This window comes from Zosterops lateralis, assembly GCF_965231275.1.
Source record: "Zosterops lateralis genome assembly, chromosome: Z".
Taxonomy (NCBI): Eukaryota; Metazoa; Chordata; class Aves; order Passeriformes; family Zosteropidae; genus Zosterops; species Zosterops lateralis.
This window is the reverse complement of record NC_139800.1, coordinates 16,853,852-16,880,013: the sequence shown is the minus strand read 5'-3', so window position 1 is coordinate 16,880,013 and position 26,162 is coordinate 16,853,852. Positions and strand designations below refer to the sequence as shown.

The window sequence follows — 26,162 nt, the reverse complement described above, 5'->3', positions numbered from 1 at the left end:
GCAGTTCAAAACTGGTGTAGATCTAGTATATGAGGTGTCTTCACATAGGGGTACTGCTTTTCCATGAGGGGTTTATCTGGATCACAGTAGGATAAATTAAGGTAAATTTTCCCAGCATTTTCATTGTCATTTTCATGCCATTACTGCAGTGGATGAGCTCTGAAAAGTGAAAAAAAAAAAAACAACCCAAAACTAAAAATAAGAGGACATGGCAGGATAAGGAAAGAGAAAATTCAGTGTTCTTATTTCTTTATGAGTATCTCCACAAAAGACATGCAGAACCAGGCCAGAATTGACCAAAACTTGCATTCAGATCCATAAGCTGGTTTCCACTGTGAAATTTGATACACAAGAACCAGCATGACTTTAGAAGTGGAGAATGAAGATTTGTGCTTAGAATGAAACCTTGGCAACGTCAGTTTTATTCTAGAGCAGTTCTTCCTGCTGCAGCTGTGAATTCAGCTGGATTGTAGTACGTGTGGCCTGGGATCTCTTAAGATTCAGAGGAAAGAAACTATGAGAGGATAAGGAAAAGATGATTCTTCTTTCAGTAAGTGCTCACAATTTTCTGCCAGCCTCAGTTAGTATATCCAAGCCTTGATTTATATGTCTTAAAAATACTGAGCAGCTCCCAAAGCAGGCTGCGTCCCTGGAGAGAACTAGATGGGTTAAGGTTAAAATTCCTTGGCAATATTCAACCCTTTTAGGGAAAGAAAAGCAGGGTAGCAAGGCAGAGTGAGAAGAGATGAACAGCAACAGACAGACTGACTGACTCCTTTGGCTTCCAAATTGAAAATGTTAGAAGTGCATTTTCCCTGGTAATTGCCGTGTATCTGAGTATTTTATCTGACATGAAGGTAAGAAAATTGCTTACTTAATTTGCTTACTGATGAAGTGAATTTGGAAAGTGCAATGAAATATTAATTTATATGGAGAAATAGTTAGCTGAAAAAAGTAATTGGACAGCATTGCAAGAAAGAAGAAAATTTAAAAATGAGTTTGCACAACAAAGCTGAAAAATCTGTGTGACATTTTCCTTTTATTTCTTAAGCTGACTAGCATATAGATTGCAGAAATCTTGAACAACTGCACGACGTAAAAAATTGAGGAAAAAGTAGAAAAGCAAAGTAAATTTGCTTTTACTTTTTTTTTTTTTTCAGGTGCTGGGGATTTTTCTGTTGCTGGAAGTTTCAGGCTTCTTTCCCATTTTTTCCAGGTGAATATTTATTTCATAAAATATATGCTAAAGGTTAAGCATGTATAATTGTAGTGCATTATGTGAGGCAGGGTTTCAAGGGGTCATCAGGTATATTTTCTAGGAGAAATACACACTGATGTCAGCTCTACCACTGTCACCAGTGGTGACAACAGTGAGGCATTATGGTATCCTTTAACTTCTACCACCCAGAGGAGTCAGCCATCCTTGGAGGAGAGAGTGCACAGTGGTGGTGTGAAGCACAGCAACCCACATCTGTAAAACAGCAGAGCTTACCCCAAGCCAGTCCCAGTCCCAGGGGGAGGTTGCACCCCAATGCCTCCCGTGGAAACTGGCAGTTCATTTTGTTGCTGATCTTTAGGCTAGGTGAATGTGTCTAGTTTCTTCTTTCCAGTGGCCAGAAAGGCCAAGCTGGGACTGATTTCATTCTTACACATGAAAAGCAAATCCAAGTGGTTTTATAGTAAACCTAATCATGCCCCTAATTATTATTAAAGGTTTGCTTTGCCTTTTAGGAAAGTTTTGCACTCATACTTATGGATGGAAATCTCTGATGATTTTCCTCTCTCTTTTCTTTTGTTTGTTGTTGTTTTTGGGTGGGTGGGTTTTTTATTGTTGTGTTTTGTGTGTTTATTGTTTGTTTTTTTAATGCAAAAACCAATACCGGAGCAGCCCTTCTCCAGTCCATTGCCGCTGGAATTCTTTTGGCCCTTGGTCCGAGTGCAATGGCTGTACTCAAAAACAGGTAAAGATGGAGACATCTTTTCTGTATTCATACCCTCATTAGCATATTCTTTTTCCCCTAGTCATTAAGAAGCCACTCTAACATTAAACCCCCAAATAAGGTACTCAGACAAAAGCCCCAGTAGAACGAGAAGGCTGAAGAGCAATAACTAAGATAAATCCCCCAGTCTGTCTCAATATGTTTCCTTTCAAGGCTGTGAAGGTCGTGTTGTTAAGTAATTTGTGCTGCTTTTATTTTGGTGATAGTTTCAAAAAGCTCAGCTGAACTGTCCAGTAAACACAGATATTTCTCCACTGATGCCACCAATTCCACTGATTTTTTGTTAGCGACATGTCACAAGGGAAGAAAACTTGGTTGCAAAGTGTTACCTTCAATGAAAATAAGTTGATGATTTTTATGCTGCAACTCTGTAGATGTGCAAGACATTTTCTTTTGATTTTCCTTCTCTTTTACTTTGATGTTACATCTGTATAAGGACAGATTAGTCAAAATTAAAGATGTGCCGTGAGACAGTATTTACTTTTTTAGAAACAAAAACTAGCCCACTGGATGTAAGATTTTATCATCTTCCTTAATGATATTGTTTACTTTGCAAAACATGAACAAATTCATATCAGGCAGAGTTAGTTGTATCAAAAATGTAAAAAACCACTTAAATTTCTTAACAGCTTCCTCTTGACTTCAGTTATATATTAGATTTTTGAGCAAACCAAGCCAGGCTCATGCACCAGTCTAAAGACATTATAGACAAAAGTGTGTCTTTCTATTAACTTGAGCGTTTGCTACCTTATGGTGCTAATATCCAGGTGTGACTGTTCTCACTAAAAATAGTGAATGTCTAGAGTAGTAACACTGTCTTTGCAATAGCAAACTATTCTGGCTTTTCATTTGGATTTTCCACAATCTCCTTTGATTTGCATTCAGATTAGGAGAAGGACAGTGGCAGTTTATGGCCAGTATGGAGGCAACCCCTGCTCTGGGGATGCCTTTGAAACAAGATCATGCACCCCCACAAGGGGATGCCCAACAGAAGATGGCTGTGGTGATCGCTTCAGGTGTTTTTCAGGTACCATCTAAGACCATTTTCAGTATTTTCTACTCATGAAGTTAAGAAAATAACCTTGTTATCTTTCAACTTCAGTAAATGGGCAATGTATTTGCGGGGTTTTTGATCTACAGAGGAATTTGACTTAGGTGAGGATGTTTCCTTTGTTTCCAGCCTCAACTATGCATGCTTTTAATTTAATCTGGAGTATTACAGAACATTGAAGATAATATGCTGTAGCCCTGGTACCCTCTCTAATTTATTCTGCCTTACTTGTTTGCCCCAGAGAACAGGTTTTTTTCGTTACAAGAAGGTAGTTAAGGAATGCAACCTTACATTGATATCTTGCAGCTGTTCTAGGCTATTTCCCAACGTGAAATTACCTGGATCATGGAAACTAATGCTCCATAAAATGTATCCAAGTGGCTCCTATTACCTTCACAGAGGAGCACATTATCTCATAGGTAGATATTTATCACAGAGGACTGTGATAAACATGTGTTGGTGCTACTAGGGAAACAATCCAGTTAATCACCAGTGATTGGGTCAAAAGGTGAAAGCTTAGAAGGCGTATCTAGAACTCAACTGTTTCACTGATGTATCCTAAGTCTTGAATGGCTATGGCTCTCTCAAGTGTGCTGTGCACTATTTCTCTATGTCTAAATTTAATGTTTCATAAGCCCTCATGGGCACAGGCTGTTCCATCATGGGAGTGATATGCTAATTATTGTAGGAGATTAATAGGACTTCTGCTTTGATTTTAGGTGATCTATTCTTAAGCTAACAAACACTTCTTTCCCCAAGCATGTTTGTCCTGATTTAGGTCAGTGCATTAGCAGATCCCTAGTGTGCAATGGCGATCAGGACTGTGAGGAGGATGGTGCAGATGAAGATCGATGTGAAGAGAGGAAAACTGTATGTGATATTGACAAAACACCTCTGAATTCAGAACTTACAGGAGCAGGGTAATGTTCTGTGCTAAGCTCAGTAGTACTGGTATCAAATACACTTATATTTTGATATGTTTGCAAGCTCTGGGTGAACAGATAGACTTCCTGGGTTTATGGTAAAGCATCCTATATGCAAAAGTGTTCAGTACAACTGCTCCCACCATGCCAGCAGTTCAGTCAAAATGTACAGGTCCTTTGACCTGAAGCACAGGATAAAGCTTTCAGTGTTTCATTCCTGCTATTGGAAGACAGCTACTAAGGTATGAAATCAAATTTCAGCTAGTAACAGAATGGAAATGGAAACTAGTAACAGAATGGAAAGTTTTCAGAATGGAAAAAAATGAGCCAGCAATGTTCATTCTTTTTGTTCATTGCTGTTGAATTTAGCAGTCTAGATTCAAATGGATTTCTGTTTATACATCGAAACTGCAACATAGCAAAATAATTGTTTTAAGTTTCTTTGGTGTTGATTTATCACTTGTTATGCAATACACTTCAGATATAGTAACCCTCCCCCATTTCATAATGGATGCCCTGTTGTTTCTGTGTTACAGTAATTGTTCAAACAATAAAATCAGTTGAGATAGATATGTCTTAATCTATAGAGATAATGACATGTGTTAATTTTTGTTGACAAATCGAGACCAACATTTCCCTTTCAGTGTTGTAACATGCTATCCATACTGCAGTTCCATATGTATAAAAGTCTATCAAGTGATAACTCCTTGGTTAAATCAGCCTGTGATCATGATTTGCAGATACAGCACTCAGTTATAATGGCTCTGAAACTTCTGTCTCTGTCTTAATGACATATTTTTTCTTTTTGTAGCTTTGATATTATTACTGGTGAGACTAAGGGAAGAGTCATTCATACAAAAAGCTTTGGAGGGCAATGCAGAAAGGTCTTTAGCGGCGATAGAAGAGAGTACTACAGGCTGAGTGAAAGTGTTCTCGCTTATAATTTTCAGGTATGGTTCCATTAAGCATAGCTTTATATTTATAGTCAGGATTAAAATTGAGAAAATGATGCAAAGCTTGCAGGGGCTCTTGGCATATATGCTTCCCTAAACACAGCTCACTGACACCTGTAGCCTCTTTGCAGTTGTTTATTATTTTCAAATACATATTGGTGTATATCTTGCTAAAATAAAAGGGAAAAAAAAGGTTAATTTCTTAGATGTGATTTCTAAATCTCTCACAGTTAGACTGAATGTAAAACTAATTTCCTTAGCATATGCAGTGACCTGAATCACCCTAAGATATGCTTTGGGGGGTGAAATACAGGGCTTTGATATGCTTTGTGTAGATCTTTCAGAGATGTTTTGTTTGAAGTCACTGTCTCAGTGATTTGATTTGTCTCATGTTCATCAAAAGCATGCCAAACAATTCATAATGTACTTTACAGCATAGCCTAAATACTTGAGATATATATATACATATATATATAAATGAATAAAGGCATTTCCATGCTTTTCCAATAGTGTGCAGTGCTTTTTATGAAGTCTAAAATGGATTCAGCCTGAAAAACACATCAGCTTATTTTACATCAGAAAGGCATTGCTCTACTCTATAAGTTACATAAGTTATACGTTTTTTAATCCCACATGAAGCTCTTCAGAAAGATGTCTATCTTTCACCTTCCTAGGTTAAAGTTCAGAATGATTTCAGTTATGAGTTTTTCAACAGCACCTGGTCTTATATGAAACACAAAGAACGGTATGAAAATTCAAACAAGTACAAACAGACTCAGAATGAAAATCTGCAAAAGGTATGTATAACTTGCCACTGCAGCTTAGTATTTTGCATAAATATTTTCATTATTTTATTCATGTGTTTTTGTAGTGAGATGAAAATGCTTGTTTTATAAAGGTATTTTTGGCACAAAGTGCATGACAATAAATATCCCATAAAACCTTTAAAAGAGATCACTGGTTTGCTTATCAATCCAGAGGAGCTGGCTGCTCTTTCTACTTCCTCTGTTTTACCTATTTAGTAGTAATTTATTTATTTACTATCTGTTTTTCTCCCTATCTAAGGAGAAATCGTTGGCTTCTTCTCTTTGGTGTTTTGTTTTTTTTTTTTTTTTTTGTTTTTTTTTTTTTTGTTTTTTTTGTTTTTTTGTTTTTTTTTTTGTTTTTTTTTTTTGTTTTTTTTTTTTTTTTTTCTCTCCCCCAAATGATTGATTGCCTTTTTTTTTTTCCTACCTCTTGGTCAGTATAGTGGAGCAAAAAGATTGAAATACTTCTGTGGTTAAAATTAACTTATTTTATAATGCATTTTCCATTAGTAGAACTCCATTAAGAGAGAAATGTGGTATCTTTAACAGCCAGGAGGTCACAGTGCTTATGTCTTTAACTTATTTTAAAAGGAGCATTAGATAAGTAATTTGAGAGTAATTTTCAATTATAAAGAACAACCTCTACCTTACAGAAAATGAAATCAAGTAACAAATGTATGCATTTTATGGCCCCCAAGCAGACACCAACAATGACGTATTTTGAGAATCAGCATAACAAAGTTGAAAAACAACTTTGAGAGTCTGAAGTAAACAGTATTGTATAGGCATACTGGATTTTATAGTTAGGCAGCATTTTTAAAATGGCTAGAGCCCCTTCCAATAAAACCCTTACCCAGACAAAATAGAGTGCAAAAAACAACTGTACTGCCTGTGATTTAATTTCACACAAAGCTTGTTAACCTTCTTCTGCCAGGCTTCTAATTCTGGATCTTTGAAGAGTGAGATTCCATTTGTCCTTATGCTAGTTTTTAAGTACACGGGGGGAAAAAAAGATGTTGCAGCAATTATAAATAAAGGTCCAACCATATTTCATTACTTCAGGTTGTTCTTTTTGCATTTACTGTGTTGCTTAGACATAGCTAACAGCTCTGTAAAACTGTTGGTTAGTTGCCAATAGAATGTGTGTGCCATCTGGCTATTAGGAGCCACTCTGATAGTCACATGGAGCATGACTGATGGCTTTTCCTTCCCCCAGAGTAAGCAGCTGATGGTTGTTGAGAACAGTGTGGAAGTTGCTCAGTTTATTAACAACCGCCCAGACTTCCTCACTCTTGCGGAGCCTTTCTGGAAGGAACTGTTCAACCTTCCAGTGGTCTATGAGTACAGCGTCTACCGAAGGCTTATTGAACATTTTGGGACACACTTCTTACACTCTGGGTCTCTGGGAGGACATTACAAAGTTATTTTTTATATGGATACTGATAAAATGAAAGCAGAAGGTAAAGTACTAGAGTGTTTGTTGCAGAAAGTAAAGTCAGTAATCAAGAATAAAAATTTATGTGTGCTTTTCCAGCTAATGTCTAAAATCAAGTAACAGACTTATACAAGTTACCACATTCTTTTCATGGTCAAAAGAAAGAAGATTAAAAAATGTGCTCAAACCACAGCATTTAGTTCTAGATCCATGTTTGTGACCTGCAGTGCTCTGGATATAAAAAAACCTCATATATATATATAGTCAGTTTAGGACCTCCTCAGGCTAAACTTGAATATAAGTCTCAAAAAATGTTATAGTTTAAAGGTTACATGGAGGTGAAGATTGGGTAAAACTGTAAAGCAGAAAAAAATCACAGAGCAAATAACAGAGTGGCACCTATAATGGTAATCGGTTAGAGCAGTGCTGTAGAATTATGGACTGCTGAGAAATAAAAGATACTGTAAACTGTTCCCAGATACACCTCAGGCCTCTGAGCTTTCATCCATAAGCTTTAGCAATGTGTGGATCTTCCCACAGCACACAAATGCTAGTTAGTTACCTTCTATTTTAAGTGTAGTACTTCATGACCTCTCTAGCTAGTGGGAAACTTGGAAATGAATCCAACACACTTTCTGTGTACAGTATTGTTAATGGATGGATTATCCACAGGTGTCAGCATAACAGACTTGTACAAATGTACCTCATCAGGCTGGAATGCAATCATTGTGAAAAAGAAGAAGAAGGAATGCACCAAACTGGATGAACTGCTACTGACTTCTTCGGGTAAATGTTCGGGGGTGACTCACACAGTTGTCATGTATCCATCCCTCATCTCATCCTAAATAGCTGTCAAAATGAGGAGCAGGTGTTGATAACTTTGAAGAATTTTGTCCTAATGTGCTGAACCCAGACATCAAGTGTCTGTGGTTTGAAAGGCTCTCTGGCACTTGTCAATTATTACTAATGCTTTCCCAGTAAATAGCACTTTTCTGGATACCCTAAGTTACAGCTGCCAAGACACCTGGAAAAACAGATACCTCCTATATACCTATCAGTGTAGAAGCTCTTAATTGCACCAGTGAGTCCTTTCACTACTTGCTAGCAGCGTTTTTGTGTGTATTGTTTCTATTTCCATTTGTAAACATAGCAATGCCTACATTTATGTATTTCCGATCATGAAACTGCAGGAACCAGTGGCAATAAAATTAAAGGAGACCCTTACATAGAAGGAGGAAGCCCCAGTGCTGTTGCTGGCCTTAGTTATCTAGACCTGAATAATCCTGCTGGGAACAGTCAGATGTACACCTCGTGGGCTGCATCAGTGACAGACTATCCCAGAGTAATTAAAAAAAAGGTAAGGTTATTTTCCTGAAGCAGAGGTGAGCAGATGGGATCACCTCAAAGGGAGAAATTAAGCTACAGCTGGTGATTAATCATGCCATGATCTACACTCATTTCATTTTCAGATCACTTTGTAAAAAAGGAAAATGCTCGGGAAGAAAATGCTGTGAAGCTAATATGATCAGCTGCATCACAAATAGTCCATTGACAGGTTGATACCAGCCTTCAGTGACTTTAGTGAAGTTCTGGTTAGGAAGAGAGGGTCATGTTAGCATTGGAGAAAGACCAGATTTGAGATAGCCCCTTTCCCAAATGCATATGGGCATGTCTGCGTGGCTTCTGCTTCACTTGCCAACTTCTGCATATCCCTTTTATCTCTCCTTATGGCTTTGCATACCTGGAGATTCTCCAAGTCAGACACTTCAGAGCAAGGCATGGCCCTATTCACTGCTACCTTGTCTATGCCCATTTTGGGAACTGCCCACATATTTGAGAATGGTATAAACCCCCAAATATTTTTGTTAGGAAGTTTTCAGCTAAATGTAAAAGCATATAATATCATAAAATAATCAATATAAAGGCAAAACATTTAAAATTTTTTGTTACTGTTGATCACTCTTCAATGAAATGCCATAATGGGCTCTTTAAATGCCTCTTTTTTATGCTAGGAACATCTAGGTCAGAATTCCAGTTACTGTACATTGGTGGTCTGTGTTGTACTTTTATCTCACCTGTAATCTCATAGCTCAAGTGTTTAAATGTGACTGATATACCAGTTGCATTAAAGGATGCATTTAAACAGAACTAGCTTTTCATAGAAAGGCTAATGTTAAATACTAACATAAGATTTTAGCAAATTAGAAAATTAGAGTATCTAATGTGCTAACTGCCATGTGCAGAAGCATATGTCACAAATTATTTTGCATGAAATGTGCTTATGAACTCTTATATCTCAGTCATAACTATTTAATATGCATGTTTTCCTACTGTGTGTAGCTAACACCATTATATGACCTGGTAAAGGAAGTGCCCTGCTCCTCAGTCAAAAAGCATTACCTAAAACACGCCATTGAAGAATATATGGCTGAAAATGATCCCTGCAAATGTCAGCCTTGCCAGAATGGTGGTGAGGCAGCTGTGGAAGGAACACAGTGTGTGTGTTACTGCAAGCCTTACACCTTTGGAGCAGCTTGTGAGCTGGGAACTCTTGTGCAAGATCAGCCAGGTCAGCAATCTTTAAACCTGTGAGAGTTTAGAGGTGGCAAAATGTGCTCTCCTGCTTCCAGAGTCTGTCTCACAGTACACCCATGCAGGGGTGAGATATCACTGCAAACAAACAGCATGGGAGGGTCATGCCAAGCCTGAGTCTTTGTTTAGCATGTCTAAACAGTCCTTAGCAAAGAGCTAATTTTATTATTAGTGTTAAATACAGTGGACAATACTAACTGCTCAATGCAACCATCTATAGTTAAGTACATATCCTAAATTAATTATCAATTACTTCAAAAATTTTTACTTTTTAATTTTATAATTAATACTAGCTGATAGCTGGTTTTATGTTCTCTCAGGCATTGATAATATATAGCCTCTGTGGAATTGTACCTGTGTCAAAGTTGGGGAAAGATAGAAGATTAGATTACTGCAATCTGGAATTTTCTGTAAGGGCACAGTTGGGGCCATCACTAGCTTTGAACAACCTGTTCTCAGAGGGAATGCTTTAAAGAGAGAGTGGTTTAAAGAGAGTAGTTTTCACATTAAACCAAATGTTCCCAAATGTTGCACAGGTGTTGTTGATGGACAATGGAGCTGTTGGTCTTCCTGGAGTGCTTGTTCAGGGGGAAGGAAATCAAGGAGTCGAAGCTGCAACAACCCCTCCCCGCGTGGTGGTGGGAAGGCCTGCCTGGGAGAGCAGCATGAAAGCAAACCATGTGAAGATGAGGAGTTGCAGCATCTTCGGTAAGTAGTAAAAAACACTTGGAGACAACTGCTGAAAGATTTAAAAATTTGTTTCAGAGGGGTGCATAAACTATTGAATTCAATGAGATCACTTGCTGAGCTTTAATATTTAAGTTGAAAGAAAATGAAATTCAGAAGCTGTGAATGTCATAGAAGATAAGGCTAAAAAATGAGGTAAAAGCCAGTAAACTTTACAGCATTCTATTTACCATTCTTTTGGACAGGCTGGCAGTGCCTGATTTCAATATAATCATGTTGTAAATGTAGGAATAAGAGTTTTGAAAATGGGCTTTACAGAGGAGTGTAGCATTTTGAAAAAAAAATAAATTCAAACTAAACTGTACTTTTGTTTGCTTCATAGCTTGATTGAACCACACTGTTTTGATTTATCCATAAAACCTACAGAATTTTGTTCACCTCCTCCTCTCTTAGAGAACGGATTTGTTCAAGTAAGTTATTTCTATTGCTCTGTTTCTGTTCTGTCCCTACCTGCAATGTCTTTTCTACAGTTAACATGGATGTTCACTTGCAAATTTGTATTTTTCTTGGCAAGCTTAGTATCTGGCCTAATGAACAGTCACTCTTGCAGCATTTTTCACTGTCTGACGTTTATATGACAATATCCAAAATTTCAAGCTAAAAGTTAGATAAAACCAAAAATGCCTCACTCTCAAAACCAGAACATGCTGGACCATAGTACCTACAGAGCAAAGTCCTCTACTTGTCCTTTATTCCATATATGTATTAAAAATTTACTGAGCCACATAGATTACATATAAAATCACAACAAACTAGAGAGAAAAAAATGCTCAGTCATCCAGAAGTCCATAATGAATTTATAAACAGATTTTAGTTATCTTCACTCTGTAACTCACTATTCTGCTTTCTCTGATGAAATGAAGACCTGGCAAGATACTTGGCTCACCATAGCTTTGGCCTATTTGATAAGGGGGAATAATTCCTCCCTTGGAGGAATGGATTATGCTTTCTTCATGTTATCAGGCTGTCTTAATCTCTTTGCTTAATAAATAGACAGAAGTTCAAAATTCATTAGTTGCCTCTGCGCAACTGCAACCTGCGGTGAGATCCAAAATCTTGCCCTCCCTCTTTAGCTAGTGATTTTGTTTTCTTTGTAATCAATAGTTGTCTCCTACATTGATATTTTTGGTCCACAAACTAAAGGTAAAATCCTGTAATTCATGGAGTAGTCTCATTTTTTTTGTAAGAAAAGTCCACCATGTTAACCTTTAGAAAGCTGATAACATGCCATCCTAAAAATTGATAAAGCCATATACTCTCCACTGATCTCCCCCCAGCCCAAGGCTGTTCAAGATCTTATCCTTCCCTGCTAATGTTTGTTAGCAGCCACATTTGCAGTTTGTTTATACACCATCAGAACAGTGCTGTTCCATACACCTTTTTGATTTAGTGACTCGATAAGCAGGATTGCCCCCAATATTCCAGACTCTCTCATTCACTGCATTGTAGAGTAGCAATAATACTTCTCACAGTCCTCAGCTGCTGCATTTCGGAATCAAAGAGAGTTAGTGCTGCTGGTAGTTTTTACATTTTATATCCAAAATTTCACCTGTTCATTTTCTTTCAGAATGCTGAAAACTCATACCCTGTTGGGAAAAATATTGTTTATGCATGCAAACATGGATATTCTCTTGTTGGTGATCCTGTTGCTAAGTGTCTCAGTAATTTACAGTGGCAAGTTGGAGAGAGATATTGCCAGGGTATGTCTAATTGATTCTTGTCTTGAACTACAGCTCTATTTCTGAATTCCAATGGAACATCTCAGAACATCTGCTTTCCAGCTACAATGAGGGGAAAAGACGCACGTGTATTTCCCTGTTGCCTAGACATAATCATGTCTAAATTGACGTCTATTGTGAATCCAGATATTGTAATGCTGAATTAGAAACATACTCATAAATTCTAGTTTGAATTAAGGCTGGAACAGAGGGAGACTAAATTCCAGCCCAGGAATTACTTCTTGTGGAAACAAGTATTGTTGCTTGCTTCAGTCTTAGAAGACCATGAGAATTTTCAGCACTGCAGTCCAACAGCTTCTTTTCCTTCTTTGAAGCAAGACTGACTGCCCACAAATGCTAGCCCACACTGTTTAAAGGCCATCCCTGTGTGTACCAGGATATGGTCTCCCAGGGCCCCATATGTGTGATGTACCTCTGCTAGGAAGCTAGTAGAACCTAGTAGGAACTGTCAACAGAAACTTGAGTCCTAAGGACAGGGAAGCCCTCATCCAGCTAGGGCTGCACCTGCAGGCAGTAGGAGAAGATACTCTTGTGTCTGTGTCCTTATTTTTGCATGTTTGACTGGTGTGATGTGTTAATACTGATGTGTTTCTACACACATATGTTTCTACAGGAAAGTCAGCCAATCTCACCATTCAATTTTTTGAGGAATTTTGGAGAAAATAAAACATATGACTGCTTTATGCATTCCACTGATTTACTGTGGCTGTCTCAAATGATTCAATCCACAGAAACTGCATGTCTCCTGCCTGACCTGGAGGGGGGTTTGCAAGGAGAGCCATGGAAACCTGTGTACGAGATTGGTGAGAGAATAACCCTGTCTTGTCCACACGGCATGCACTTGGAAGGGGCACACTCCATTTTGTGTGAGCCCAGTCTCAAGTGGTCTCCTGATGTGAAGACTATCCAGTGCAAGAGACCACTGCAGCCCTCAGGTAAAATGCAGGAGATTCTTTCTAACTATGCTTGATGTAGTTGAGATATATACAGAGCTATTGCTGAGACAGTGTTAGAGAAGCCATACTTACATCACCAGCAAGAAGCACAGAAAATATGGGGTTGTGTTTTCTGTGGTCTGTTCAAATAAGATGCCTGAAGGCATTTAATTGAAGTTTCATTAAGGCTTTTTGCTTCCCACTCCTCTATTGCAATCTAGTGTTGTCACACTATTTTAAGAAATTGCCTGGGATTTATGCAGTCTATTCTGCCATCCAAATACGTTTCACTTTTCACACTTTGTATAACACTACCACTGTATGAACTACACCTTGGAGTTTTTCTATTTGGAAGCTGTTCAGTGCACCAGAGCTTCTTGTGACAGAGGAAGACAGGGCTGAGTGACTGCTTTTGCTGATCTGGCAGTCAGACAGTTGATATGAGGCAAATATCCAGGAACTGGAAGCAAGAGGAAAATGCTGCTTTAAGTTAATGCTGTTTAAACTCTAGTTTGATAAGGGCAGGCAGTGGCAGAAAGGGAAATAGGCTATAGCTCCTATAGCTTCAAGCAGCTCTAAGTCATCTTTTCCAGCTGTGGAAGACAGACAAAAATTTCTGTTGAGCACTGCTGTGATGCTTATCAGTGACACTGAGGCACCCAAGCAGCTTGTGCTTCAAGCCTGCCACATCTTCACCTGAGATCCCAGGTATTCACCTGAGGAGATCCTTGACTGGGAACAACAGCCACTCCTGCAGGAGACTAGGCACATCTCCTACATTTTTTCTGTTCTCTCCTTATGCTGCTGACATTGCCTTAACTGCAGAAAGAGGAAGGTGACAGTCAGGCTTAGACTTCAAAATGCAACAGTCCTGTGAGATTCCTGGAGTAAGTAATCTGCTGTCATAAACACATCAACACGAAGCAGAGTGATTTCTGAAGGAATAGCACAGCTGTACATAAATTACATGCTGCTGCTAAACTGCCAGAGTAGCAGTGCTGAACTGCTGTGTACCAGCTACTTAGGCTTAGCCTCAGTGACTGGTTTTCATTTGGTTGGTGGGGTTTTTTTTGTTAACATCATGTTAGCAAATTCCAGCCGTAATTGGAAAGTTTCAAATGCTTCCATCAGAAAGAAAGAAAGAAACAGCTTGTGCTTGGCTGTATGGGAGCATTATATTAGTATAAAAGTTAAAAAAATAAAGGACAACAATTGGATTAATAACAATTAAGAACTCAAGGAGTGTGAGATAAGAAGGGTAAAAATTGTGAAAATAAGTATGCACAGACACAGTGGCATACATGTATTTGGATGGGAGTATTTAGTCACTATGGAACCAACTACCCAGGGGATGAACAAAATGCAGTGATTTTTGATGAAAATTTTGCCTCTGCAGGAAGACAGGGTTATGCTTGCTGTCTGTGCTGCAATACACTGGAACTCTCACTTTTTCTTTTCTTTTTTTTTTTTTCTTCTTCTCTGGTAATGTGTCTATTTTGCTTAGAAAATCTTAATCTGTAAGGGAGGTATTTTTTTAGGAAAGGCAACAATCCAGAGTACTAAATTTTCATGTTAGCAGTCACACAATCTGAAAAAAAAAATCAAGATGAAACCTCCTTAGAAATTGTGACCATATGGATTTAGCAAAGTGTTGCCATTAATATGCTACAGAAAGCTATAAAGAAATGTTTAGCAAAATTTGGAGTAGAACTCTCTACTTAAAGAATGGTACACCTGTGATGATGAAAATTGCCCAATAATTACTACTATTTTTATTTTAAAAGGTGGTGTAAACTGAGGACTGATGATGGAACTTGTAGTTTTCATTACTGTCAGTGTAAAGATAAAGATATTTGGATAAAGATATTTGGGTTCATGTAGGGGTTTGGATTCTTAGCTTCTCTAGTGACAACAGTGAAGTCAATAATTCTGGAACCTAATGACAAAACTGTTCCCAGCTATGATTCAGCAGTGCTAAATTTAGCAGAAACAAATAACTGCTGCAGAAATGAGATGAATGTTTAAGCTTTAACATAGTACTTGTCTCTTTCCATCTGGGTGGTGACCCATGGATAAATTACTGAACAGTAACTTCACAAAGTGTATAATATCTTTTTAATACTGTTGATTACTTCCCTGTAGTAGATACTTTTAATGACCAAGTAGAATTTGACTTTATGTCATGACCAAATAATTCAGTGCCTTTGAAACTCAACTGATAATTTCAGAGTAGACCTCTAACAGCCCTTGCTTTTCTGATCCTTAATATCTGCGTATTCTTCTACTTCAGTGCCCAGTGTGAAAACAGAAGTGACAGACCCTAAATGTCAGCCATGGGAGAAAGTACATCAGTCACAATGTGTGTGCAAAATGCCCTATGAGTGTGGGTAAGTTCAGGCTCAATTTGGCAATTAGATTATCACTTTATTCAAGACCAATTTCATTTCATAAGTTTTCAGTCTATGACAGAGGAGAAAATTTTACTTACATGAGGAACAGACATTGTATTTGGTTTGCTTTACACCTCAATCAGTGTCCTCTTCATCATTTACCTGTGTTGTCAGAACTGTCAGTGGGTTTTAGCAGTGCTAGAATTTGGTTGGATGACAGAAGGTGAAGGCATAATTTTGCTTGATCTGTGAAGTAGATGAAAAAAGATAAAATTATATTTTCAAGATTTAGAGGGTTGAGAAAAAGTTAAAACAGAGGCCCTTGGGATGCAAACCACCAAAGCAATAAGCTAGTGAAATAAAGCAGATTTCTTTTCACTGCTGAGGGACTAGGGAGTTATGAAAGGCACAGTAATCTAATTTCATCTCACATTTACACAGGAGTTCTCACAGACCAGTCATGTCACTTTTCCTGACTTCATAACTTGCAGATTACAGTTTGCTGTTTCCTGTTTGATCTAAGCCTATATTCTGCAATAAGCAATGCAGAAAAAATAATGTAAGGAAATGAGTTACTCTCAGTTCTTTGAGAGATACAAAAGTAAGAGAACCAAAAGAGAGGAATAACAAGAAGACACCTGAGACCAAATGGCAATGATGAACAGATGTGTTAAAGCATTCCAACATCTGGGCTGGTTTGTGTAAGACTGGATGAAGTCTCCTATCAAGTCAATCCTATAAAGTGGGTGCAACTCTAGATATGAAATCTGCCCAAATGAAGTCTTTAATTATGTGACTGAGCTGAGCAGTTTTGAAGCTTCAGGATGACAGACCAAATATGTCTTACCCACATATAGTAGGAGGAAGAAACTGTGAAGATGTCTCAAGTGATTTCAAGGTAGAACTTTCAGTGGAACATACATACTTCCCATCAGTCACATGGACCAGGAGTGCTTTGCATAATGACTGATTTTAAAGCAAGATTAGCACTCTGAACATCTCAAAATTAAAATTGGTGAGCTTAGTTTAGATGCAGATCCACTGGGTAGTTCCCTAGGGTCTGAGGCCATTGTCTTGTGTGTGAAAGTAAGCGCCAGGTTTGTAATAACTCTGCAATCTAATGCTATTCCTATCCTTAAACACCTAAATGCTTTAAGTAATCTGGTTCTGCTCTTTTTCTCTCAATACTTATTTAAAAGGATCAGCTACTCATTTTCTGGTTTATAAATATGTTGAGGTCAGTTACGCAGAATACTAGGGGAATCAAAGCTAGGGAAGGCCTTGGTCAGAGTAACAGTAACCTTGGAAGTTAAATGAATGTTATGCACTATGAGTTAGTTATGCACTGAAGCTTCATTTGTAATTAATCTCCTACTTGCCTATTTCTAATTTTTATAATTATGTACACAATGGCAAGAATATAGATAACAGTCATTCCTTTTACCTTATGCCATTGTTTCACTGTCTTGAAATAATGCATCTAATGATAGAAGGATAAATCATCAGCTGTCAAAGCAGGCTAATCTTCCAGCCTGTTATAAGGCTGTAGAAGAAAAGCATGTAAGCAGATCTTGGTCTGATCTTTCCTCAGAGAGCAGAATTAACTTGCTTTGTTTTGGCAGTGACTTTCAGCAATAGCCTCTTCTCTGAAGATAACTTGGAGCAAGAAGAGTTCATGTGGTAATTCTGGAACACCATGGTTTCAGACCTATCCTCCATTCTTTCACTACCAAGAGACTAGCTACAGAGACTGCCCATAACAGCACAAGAACCCTAGAACAGGCTGGTAATTCATCCCTCATGGTGGGTGCTTCAGGCTACATCTGCCCTCCTCAGTGAGAGCAAGAGGATGATCCCTAGGCACCAGAGCTGCTAAATTGCTATAGCAATTCCTGGTAGACTTTTGACAAGGGCCAGTTCCTTTATAATTCCCAGACACAGCTCAAGGGTGACAAGGATCAGAGACCATTCCAGTCTGATGTAGTCCTCATCTTCTGGAGCAAAGAGGGACACCAGTTACTCTGTGTAAATTGTCTCCAACACATGGAAGGGGCCAGTGTGTTAATACAGATGGAGCCTCAGCCTCCAGTAGCTAAGAGCTATCTCCACAGTGAAACATGAGATTTGATAATTTTTAAGTACTATTCCCTCTTTTTGTTCTTTAAATTTGTTTGCGAAGCATCTATGTTTCTCCTGAGAGTTCCTGGACTGTGTTAAATTAAAACTTCTCATCTCAAATGTAATTCTGGGAAGTTAAAATCATTCCCAGCATGACGAAATTTTCACTTCACCAAAAGTTTCCCACCTCTTATTGCAGGTGAAAGGGAGAGAAGGTATTTAAGGGCTTAACAGATATAATTTAGTTTCTCACAATGTGTGCTTTAGTAAAATATTGTCCTTATCCTTAACCTTATTTTTTCAGGTAAAAAGTATTGAATTTCTCACATTCATTTTACACAAGGATTATTCCTTACTTCTAATAATTTTTATTGCATTGCTGTGATGCTCCCAGCCCTGGGAAATATGCTTTCTCAGCAAAGAGTGCAAATTATTAATTTCTCTTTTGAGTGAAGCTTCTCCATCATTTTTCCTAGGCATCTTAACATGTTAATTTCCACTGTCTTTCTTCTGCTGACCCAGCTTTAGCAAATATGTAAATCACTCTCAAAATAGGATGAGGCATTGAACTCTAGCAAGAGTTTGGCAACGTGGTCAATGTTTGAACTCCTGGGTTCAACCTTTGGCAGCTGGTTAAATCAGCTAACTTTCCTCTTTTGGGTGTTGCTCAAGTGGTGCAAAGCAGACAGATTAGTGCAGAGGTCTGATCTTAATATTTTTAGGTAAGTTAAGTAAGCTGCCTTCTCTGCAAGATTCTGACCTTAACACTCAGATATTGGGATTTATCACTTAGGCAAGTAAAGAAGACACCTGAACAATTTTAAATATAATAAAAAAATTAATTACAGATTAAATAACTTTCCCTGGAACACACTTTATTCTTTAAGAGAATATATAAACAGGGAGTTTTAATTATACTTCTGTCTGTAAAGATAACTTTCATATAAAAATCAGGACTCCACTGTCTTAGAGACTGTGAAGCCAGATGACCAAACAGTACAATGCATACGAGTTCATCTGTTTCCTTTATCAAATGCCTGCTGCTATATATCCCTTGGTCTGTTCTCTTGTGTCTCAGAATAAGAGGGTTAACCTCCTTCTTTATGTTAACAAAAGAGGATTAAGGAAAATTCATGCAACAAACTTTACTAGGGATTTAGTAGCTGTTGTTTTGACTGAGCACAGCAGTTAAGGGACCTGTAGTTTCTGAGGATGCTAACCTAAGTTGAAGATATAATGCAGTTAATAAAAATATTTGGTCGCAGGTAGGTGTACCAAACTTTTCAGGCCCAGCTAATGAAGTCCATGCCATATTTTAAATAACTTAAAGATGCACTACACTACAGGTATTTTAAAATTTCTGTAAAGCCAGCTCTTTTAAAAGGCTTCAAAATCATCTTTTTAGGAACCATTCCTAAAGCTTGGAAAAGACTGTTTTCCGTAGTGCCTTACTTGTAGATCAAAACCTGCTTCCTAATTTACAGAGAGGAAAAAAAAAAAGAAGAAAAAAAGAAGGGAAAGTTATCTTAATGCCTGCCTGTTAAGTCAGTGAGTTTTGAGTTCTGGATTTCTTATGAGACTTTACTCTTCCCTTCTCTTACAGGCATTCCCCTTCAGTCAGCTTCATGAAGCTCATTAGGGCCGTTTACCTGTACCTCATTAGCCTCTTCTCTACACCAAGCACCTGTTTAGCTGAGGTTGATGTTCAGAACGGGCCTGTTAGACACCAAAAGTTTCAGTGCAAGTGTTTGTGAGCTTAAAATGAGGAGCTGGCTGAAAATTAGGCTTTGGGTCTGAATTTCAAAGCTCTCCATCCCCTGGGAGCCTATCTCTGCTCTCTGGTACCCTGTGAAGCCCCTTACCCGTGGCTGTAAAGTGCATCTGGGAGAGCACAGGCATGCTCTGCTCCAGATAGTCACTCTTTTGTTCATTCCACACAAATACTGCTGATTGCATTGAGAACAAGTGGAGAAGCTAGGAGTTTGAGATTAAAACTCAGATGTAATGGAAAAGGGTTTTTTTTCTCCCCTCCTACACTCGGAATATGAAACACAAATAATGACACCTTCCTGGAATTGAAGTAATGGAAGGGTTTTTTTACTCCCCTCCTACACTTAGAGCATGAAACATAAATGGTGGCAACTTCCTGGAACTGTTCCCAAAGCAAACACTATTTAAGATTGTCCAAGAATTGTTATTACCAGTTTTAAAAGCTCATTTATGTGGGTGTTAAAGCTCTATCTGCATTTCAAGAAAGAAGAATTTTTTCTGGGTAATTTTTTTTTCTTAAAATTTCTGTGGAGATGTATGTGTATTTCCAGAAGTATTGTTGGTTTCTGATGGTTAGTTATAAGGTATTATTTAGTAAAAGCTGTGCATTTTAAAAGACACAAAAATAAAAAAGTATATTTGAACACCATAAAATTAAGAAATACTTACAAAATGTACATGTTTGTATAAATCACATGTGTACAAAATGTTTTCTGTATGTGTACTACATTCATGCATGTGTCATAAATTAGAGAATAATTGAGATCTGTAATATTTTTAAATACAGTCTCTCACTGCTGCTGAGATCAATGGCAAAAAGATGGTAATATCCCTGTCCTTCAGATGGGACAGATCTTGACTCTGAAGTCAAGGAAGAAGTCTGGACTGTCCATATGTCTATACCTTGAGAAGTCATAACTAGACTGACTGTTTTCCACTCCCTCAGCTCTTTTTAAGAGTTAGCAAGATATTGCACATTTGAATAGCACAATTCCTGCTTTTGTTTTTAGTCCTTCCCTGGACACCTGCGCTACAGATCTAAGAACCAAGAGAAACACACCTTTAACTGTTTGCAAGATGCATGCATTGGAGTGCATGGGCAGAAAATACTCTCTGACTAATGCAGAAAACTGCAAAGTATCCCAGGCAGCTGAAATACCATGTGGATCATGCCGTTCATGGGAAAAATGCAATGGTAAGACATTCTTCACAACTGTAAGCAAAAAATGTTCATTTTAAAGGAATTCATTCATTCAATTCAAAATTGTTCATGTTAAAGGAAATCTTTATCCCCACTTACACATTAGCAGTTGGGCAGTTGGTGTGTGCTGGTATGGCATCTGCAGTCCCTGCCAAAAGCACGAAGCACTGCTAAGCTGGGTCAAACCATTAGCCAAGTGTTTGTATCCAAACATGGCAGGAATCTTCAGCCACGGAAAAGAAAACCCTGCAGGATATTTTAACAAAATATGCTATCTACAGGAAAAGATTATTCCTAGTCCCTGTTAAGTGAATCATCCTTTTGGTCCACTTTCTCCTTTGGGTGAAATCCCTGCCCTACTCTTTTTCACTTTACCTACCTGTTCAGATTCCTTAAAACAGCAATTGCAGAAATTCTTACTGCCCACAGAAGTCACAAATCTTCTGAAATTTGCCAGGCAGTCTCACCAGCAGGATCCTGTGGCTAGGAATTAAAAGTCTTATTGTATGCTAGCTGGGAAAGCCAGTTACTGTTGTTTGTACTTCACTATCTATCCCCAGTTTCTCATATAATGATTAAAGGTGAGGTCTCTTCCCTCAGAAGAAATAGTTCCTCATTTTTGTAATTTGCCTGCAGTGGAAGTTTTCAAATTCCCTGATTTATTTGCTCTGAGTATCCTATGCTACATTGGATTTAATGAAGGGTTGCCAGAAATGGGAAGATGAAATAATAAATTCATGGGTTTTAGAAGGGTTTTAGAAGTGCCCAAGCTAGAGGCATGGTTATTGTCATAATTTGAAAATAAAAAGGATTACTAGATAGGAGTTTATCTGTTTTGTCTAGCAGGGTTGAACAGACAAAAATGATAGCAACAACAAAGTCAAAACTATCTGGAGCTTCAGCATAGACAGAGGCAAAAAAGAATGCATACAACATGAAAAAAAGACACGGTTATGAAAAATAAATATCAGGTAGAATTTTCTTTCCTGAATGTCCTGATACAGCTACACATATTTATTTATAGGAGTAGATCCTTTGATCTTCATGAAACTGTCTGTATGAAAATATAGATACAATTGTAAGTGTTTGCATAATCAGATTGTTAGGGTCCAAAGACAAATCTCTCATCTTACAAGTTATGTGAGCTCTAGAGTAGCAGATACATGGACCAGTTCTAGAAGTAACATCAGAGAAGGCTTTGAGTACAGCACCTGAGAGACCTTGAGCAAGTTTTTCCCACAAGCATGATCACCCTCTCCAAGCAGAGGAAGCTCCAGCAATGCAAAATTTGTTTCCACTTCTAGTTCTTTTTACTAACCCTGAATATCAGCTAGTGTTACTGAAAGAATTAAGAAATTAGATTAAGTAAAAAAATGACAGAATTACAGAAAGCTTTGAGTTGGAAGGGACTTGTGAGGATCCTCTAGTCCAACACCCCTGCAATCACCCAAGCTGTCTTTAATTAGACCAGGTTGCCCAAAGCTCTGTCCAACCTGGCCTTGAGTGTTTCCAGGGATGGGGCATTAACCATCTCTCTGGGCAACTTGATCCTGTGTTTTACCACCTTCATCCTAAAAAATTTCTTCTTCATCTCTAGTCCAAAAAAGGTATCCTTTAGATTAAAACCATTCTGTTGTTGCAGTCCCTATTAAAATGTCTGTCCCTATCTTTCTTGTAACCTCCCTTTAGGTACTGGAAGGTCCTGTACAATCTCCCCAAAGCCTTCCCTTCTCCAGGTTGAACAACCCCAGCTGTCTTAGCCTGTCTGTGTAGGGGAGGTGCTCCAGCCCTCTGATAATTTTTGTGGTTTCCTCTGATCCTGCTCCAACAGGTTCATGTCTTTCTTGTGAAAGCTGAGCACCCTCAGAAAACTGCTTTCAGTCTTACAGATTGCCTAGAAACATTTTAGTCTGAGGGTTTTTTTGGTGACTTGAATGCTATCCTGAGTGTTTTTCCTCTGTGTTTTTGCTTAGTGCCATCCAACATCTGTGTTTGTGATGAAGACAGGCAGTGTGAGAAGGGAGGTGCCCAGGTCTGTGCTGAGGTGAGCGGCTCTGCTGCCCATCGGACCATGACCGAGTGCGAGGTTGGGCTGCTCAGGTGCCGGGGGGAGACTGTCACCCTTGTCAGCATAAAGCCCTGTGACAAGCAGAGTAAATAAGATATGTTACGCTTTATTTTGCTTATTGCTGGAGGATATGTCAAAATATGTTGGCTCTTGGTCAGGACATACTTTGAACCTTGCTCTGCCAAATGTAAGCTTTGCTGTGAAATCTATCACAGCTGATGAGATTGAGCATCTGGTTAGCTCTGCATCAAGGCCTGAGGGTCTTTGTTAGACAGAGATGCTCTTGCCACAACTACTCACAACAGAGCTCTTGCTTAGGCACCAGCCTTAGTACTGGCAGATTTGCTTCATATTTCCATCAGATTTCAAAAGTATTGCTGAAGTGCAATTGTCAAAGTAGCTATAATAGTGATGGATTACCCTGACATTGTCAATAAGTTTTTCTTAAAGCCACACAAACATATGCTTGCACTGAGTAGGTTTAGATTAGCAAAGCATACAGACTAAGCTTTACAGAGTAAGAAGTATGATTCTTCTCTTTTAATAAAGCAACTTCTTTCTCCCATACACTTAGTTGAGAGTTGAGCAGTCTGCGTAGAACTGAATGTGTTGTTGAGCCTGATGCACTTAAATATCAAAACAATGTGCATTAATAGTAAAGCCATGTTAAAGTAATGAGAATACATCTATGATTGCAGCTTCTCATACATAGAACTACTTCATGAAAAACTATCATTTTACATTGTTATTATTATTATTACTATTACTATTACTATGAGCTACACTTGTAAGCACAGGTAACTCAGTTACATTTGTCACATGCATTTATGTTTGTGCCAAGACTGGTTTCCTTACAGACAAAGGCATTCTGCCTTAGCAAAACTTTCTCAAAGGCAACTATTAGGGAAAATACATTTTTACAGCAATGAAGACATTCTGCATGCAGTCCCCTTGCAGATACCACTGGATAATCTTCAAAGACTATTCCTGAATAAAAGAAGTCTCCTACATCCTTACAGAGCTAAGCATTCTCTCTGGCATAGCTGGACTGGGACATTTTTGCTTACATATTGCAAGTCCATTCAGGTACCCATGCTGGCAGTCTCATGCCTTCTGACTATTCTTAGATGCAAACAACGACAAAGGGCTGGATAGCAACTGGATGTTCAACTAAGTGTGGTACTACCAGCATGTGTGATACCTATGTAAGCTTTTACAGCAACAGATTTTATTTCTTACTATCAGTAATATAGTAATATTAAACATCTTTCTTGTTTGTCATGTTTCTACCAGTAGTTTCCTTGCATAAACCTTACCCTCAGCTGGATAAAGTTTTGCTTTCTGTGATGCTAACAATAAAGAGTAAGCCAGAACCGGAGTGGCTTTCCTTGGAGTTTCTCTCTTGTGGGGTTAGCCATGTTGGAGGGGAAGGTTGCCACACAGTAACTGAAAGAACCTCCTGACCTTTATAACCTTTATGCTTTATCTGGAAAATAGTATCAGGTTGTGGGTTTTGGTTATTTTTTCTTCTTGAACAAATAATATATTTTTGTGAATAGAATACAGATGAAAATAAGTAAAATAAAATTCAAATAAATTTAGTCAGCTATTTTGTCTTTATTATTTGCTCTGGAGTAGTAAGTAATAGTTTGTAGAGCACCCAGATATTTGCTTACTTGATTACTCTCAAGTCTCTCTCTCTCCGTAATTTCTAACCTTTTTCTTGTGGCATTGGGCACAACATGTGATTGGACCATGAGTCCACTGGGTAGCAGTAGCTTCTATAGCTGCTCAAGGCACAAAAAAAAATCACCTAGAAATTTCCTGATAGATAGCACAGAAATAATAGTGACTTGGTGATTCATGTCTTCAAACATAGGGAAATGTGGAAAACCAGCACAGGGCCTCAAGAAATGTTGAGAATTTCTGTTTCAAAAAACAATAAAGTTGCCAGATAATCATCTCAATACATCAGCAGGAAGAGCTCTCCATGTCCATAAAATAAATTAGTCTGAGATAAGGCAGCCAAAATATTAATGAAGGCTGCACTTCAAATGTTTCATTTAGCCTATGACATCTCACTGTTTATCTGAGCCATTTAAATCCTTTTTCTCTCCTTTTTCTTTCTAATTACCCACTCCATCTTTTCCCCTCCTACTTCTCAGCCCAGTGAGTTCCTTTTCTGTAGGCTCCTCACAGACGCATTCCCTCCTACTGCCAGACTGAAGGTGTCCAGCAAGGATCTGCTCTCCTTCCTACTGTGATACCACACTCCTTTCCCTGCCTGATTTGTGACTTCCCTGCCACATAAGGGGCATTTCAGTTCCATTACCCCTCCTGAAAACCTGAGTACATCTTACAGCATTTTAGAATAGATATTATGGGCTTTTTAAATTTTTTTTAACCAACTGCCTGACTGTCTAATGCTGCATGAGAGGAAAAGTAAGGTGAATAGATAGAAGTTTTCTTCAGTGGTATATGACTATTCATTGAAAGAAAAACAGGTCCATGTAGGATGATGTTGTCCAGTCACACAGTCATTCCTATGGTAAGCGTATCTGCTGGCCACACTTTGTCCCTTTCAGTACAGAAGCATCTCCAGTCACTGTGGTCCACCATACTGATATTAAGCTGACAAATAAAGGCAGGACATTTATTCTTGGTAAGAAAGCAAAATCAGATGAATGAGTGAGGGGAACAACAGAGAGACCATGGTTTCACGGAATCAATAAGCTTAGCAAAATTACCTGGCAGAGAGTGGTTAACCCCTTTGTTTTACCTGAATTAAATGACCATGCATTTGCCCTATGACCATGTATCAAGATACTTGGGAGGAGTTTGATATTAGATGACCTGAAGTTTGGACAGCTGCGGCAGATTAAATTTAACTCTAATCAAGGTACGTTGAACACATCTGTGTAGGGTAAGCTTGTTAACCACACTGCTAAGATCATCTGAAGCCAGTGACTTGGAAGATATCACAAAGTGCTCAGTAAAAAGAGCAGTAGGTACAAGAACAGAATGCAGTGACCTCTAGAAAACAGGAATGCTGAAAAAATTCCTCCTAGTTAACACTATCTGGTAAACACTATCAGCATGTGAGATGAAATTCAGCCTTTGTTGCTTCCTTGCAAAAAAGTGTCTGCTGAGCAGTAGCACTATTAAAACCTGGTTTTCTAGGAATTTATATTTGTGTAGATAATCAGAGTAATAGGAAATAAGTCTGTGTTGTGTCTGCTCCCTTGGGGCAGATATAAGAGAGATCTTCCTCTCCCCACCTGCCTGTTTTTGTGAAAGATAATGAAGAATCCATACCTTTCAGAGCTAATAATGCATTACATGTTTTTAAAAGATAAACTACAGGCTCCTGTACTATTGATGGGGCCACAAAACTAGACTTCTGCTCAAATAACCATGTGGCATGCTCCCTTTGT

General features: G+C 38.3%; 1 protein-coding gene across 2 annotated transcripts; it reads left to right on the top strand.

The window, feature by feature from the left end:
* The first annotated feature begins 456 nt into the window (after positions 1 to 456).
* C7 (complement C7) lies at positions 457 to 24,329 on the top strand. Of its 2 annotated transcripts, none has more exons than XM_083883661.1 (18): positions 457 to 550; positions 1,161 to 1,216; positions 1,889 to 1,961; positions 2,886 to 3,027; positions 3,830 to 3,971; positions 4,786 to 4,924; positions 5,602 to 5,724; positions 6,950 to 7,193; positions 7,841 to 7,954; positions 8,359 to 8,525; positions 9,509 to 9,737; positions 10,297 to 10,468; positions 10,830 to 10,917; positions 12,075 to 12,207; positions 12,978 to 13,181; positions 15,472 to 15,568; positions 20,470 to 20,654; positions 22,634 to 24,329. In XM_083883661.1, exons 1-18 carry the CDS (start codon positions 536 to 538, stop codon positions 22,819 to 22,821), a joined length of 2,511 nt encoding a protein of 836 aa, XP_083739787.1. In that variant the 5' UTR covers positions 457 to 535; the 3' UTR covers positions 22,822 to 24,329. The 2 variants fall into 2 exon arrangements, with proteins under 2 accessions (XP_083739787.1, XP_083739788.1); XM_083883662.1 differs by lacking the exon at positions 457 to 550 and adding an exon at positions 600 to 857.
* The last annotated feature ends 1,833 nt before the right edge of the window (positions 24,330 to 26,162 follow it).

Bases quoted from the DNA above. Each gene is read 5' to 3' on its own strand.
- C7 (XM_083883661.1), top strand. The intron at 9,738-10,296 runs GTCAGCAATCTT...AATGTTGCACAG, and splicing joins TCTTGTGCAAGATCAGCCAG to GTGTTGTTGATGGACAATGG. The intron at 13,182-15,471 runs GTAAAATGCAGG...CTTCTACTTCAG, and splicing joins GAGACCACTGCAGCCCTCAG to TGCCCAGTGTGAAAACAGAA.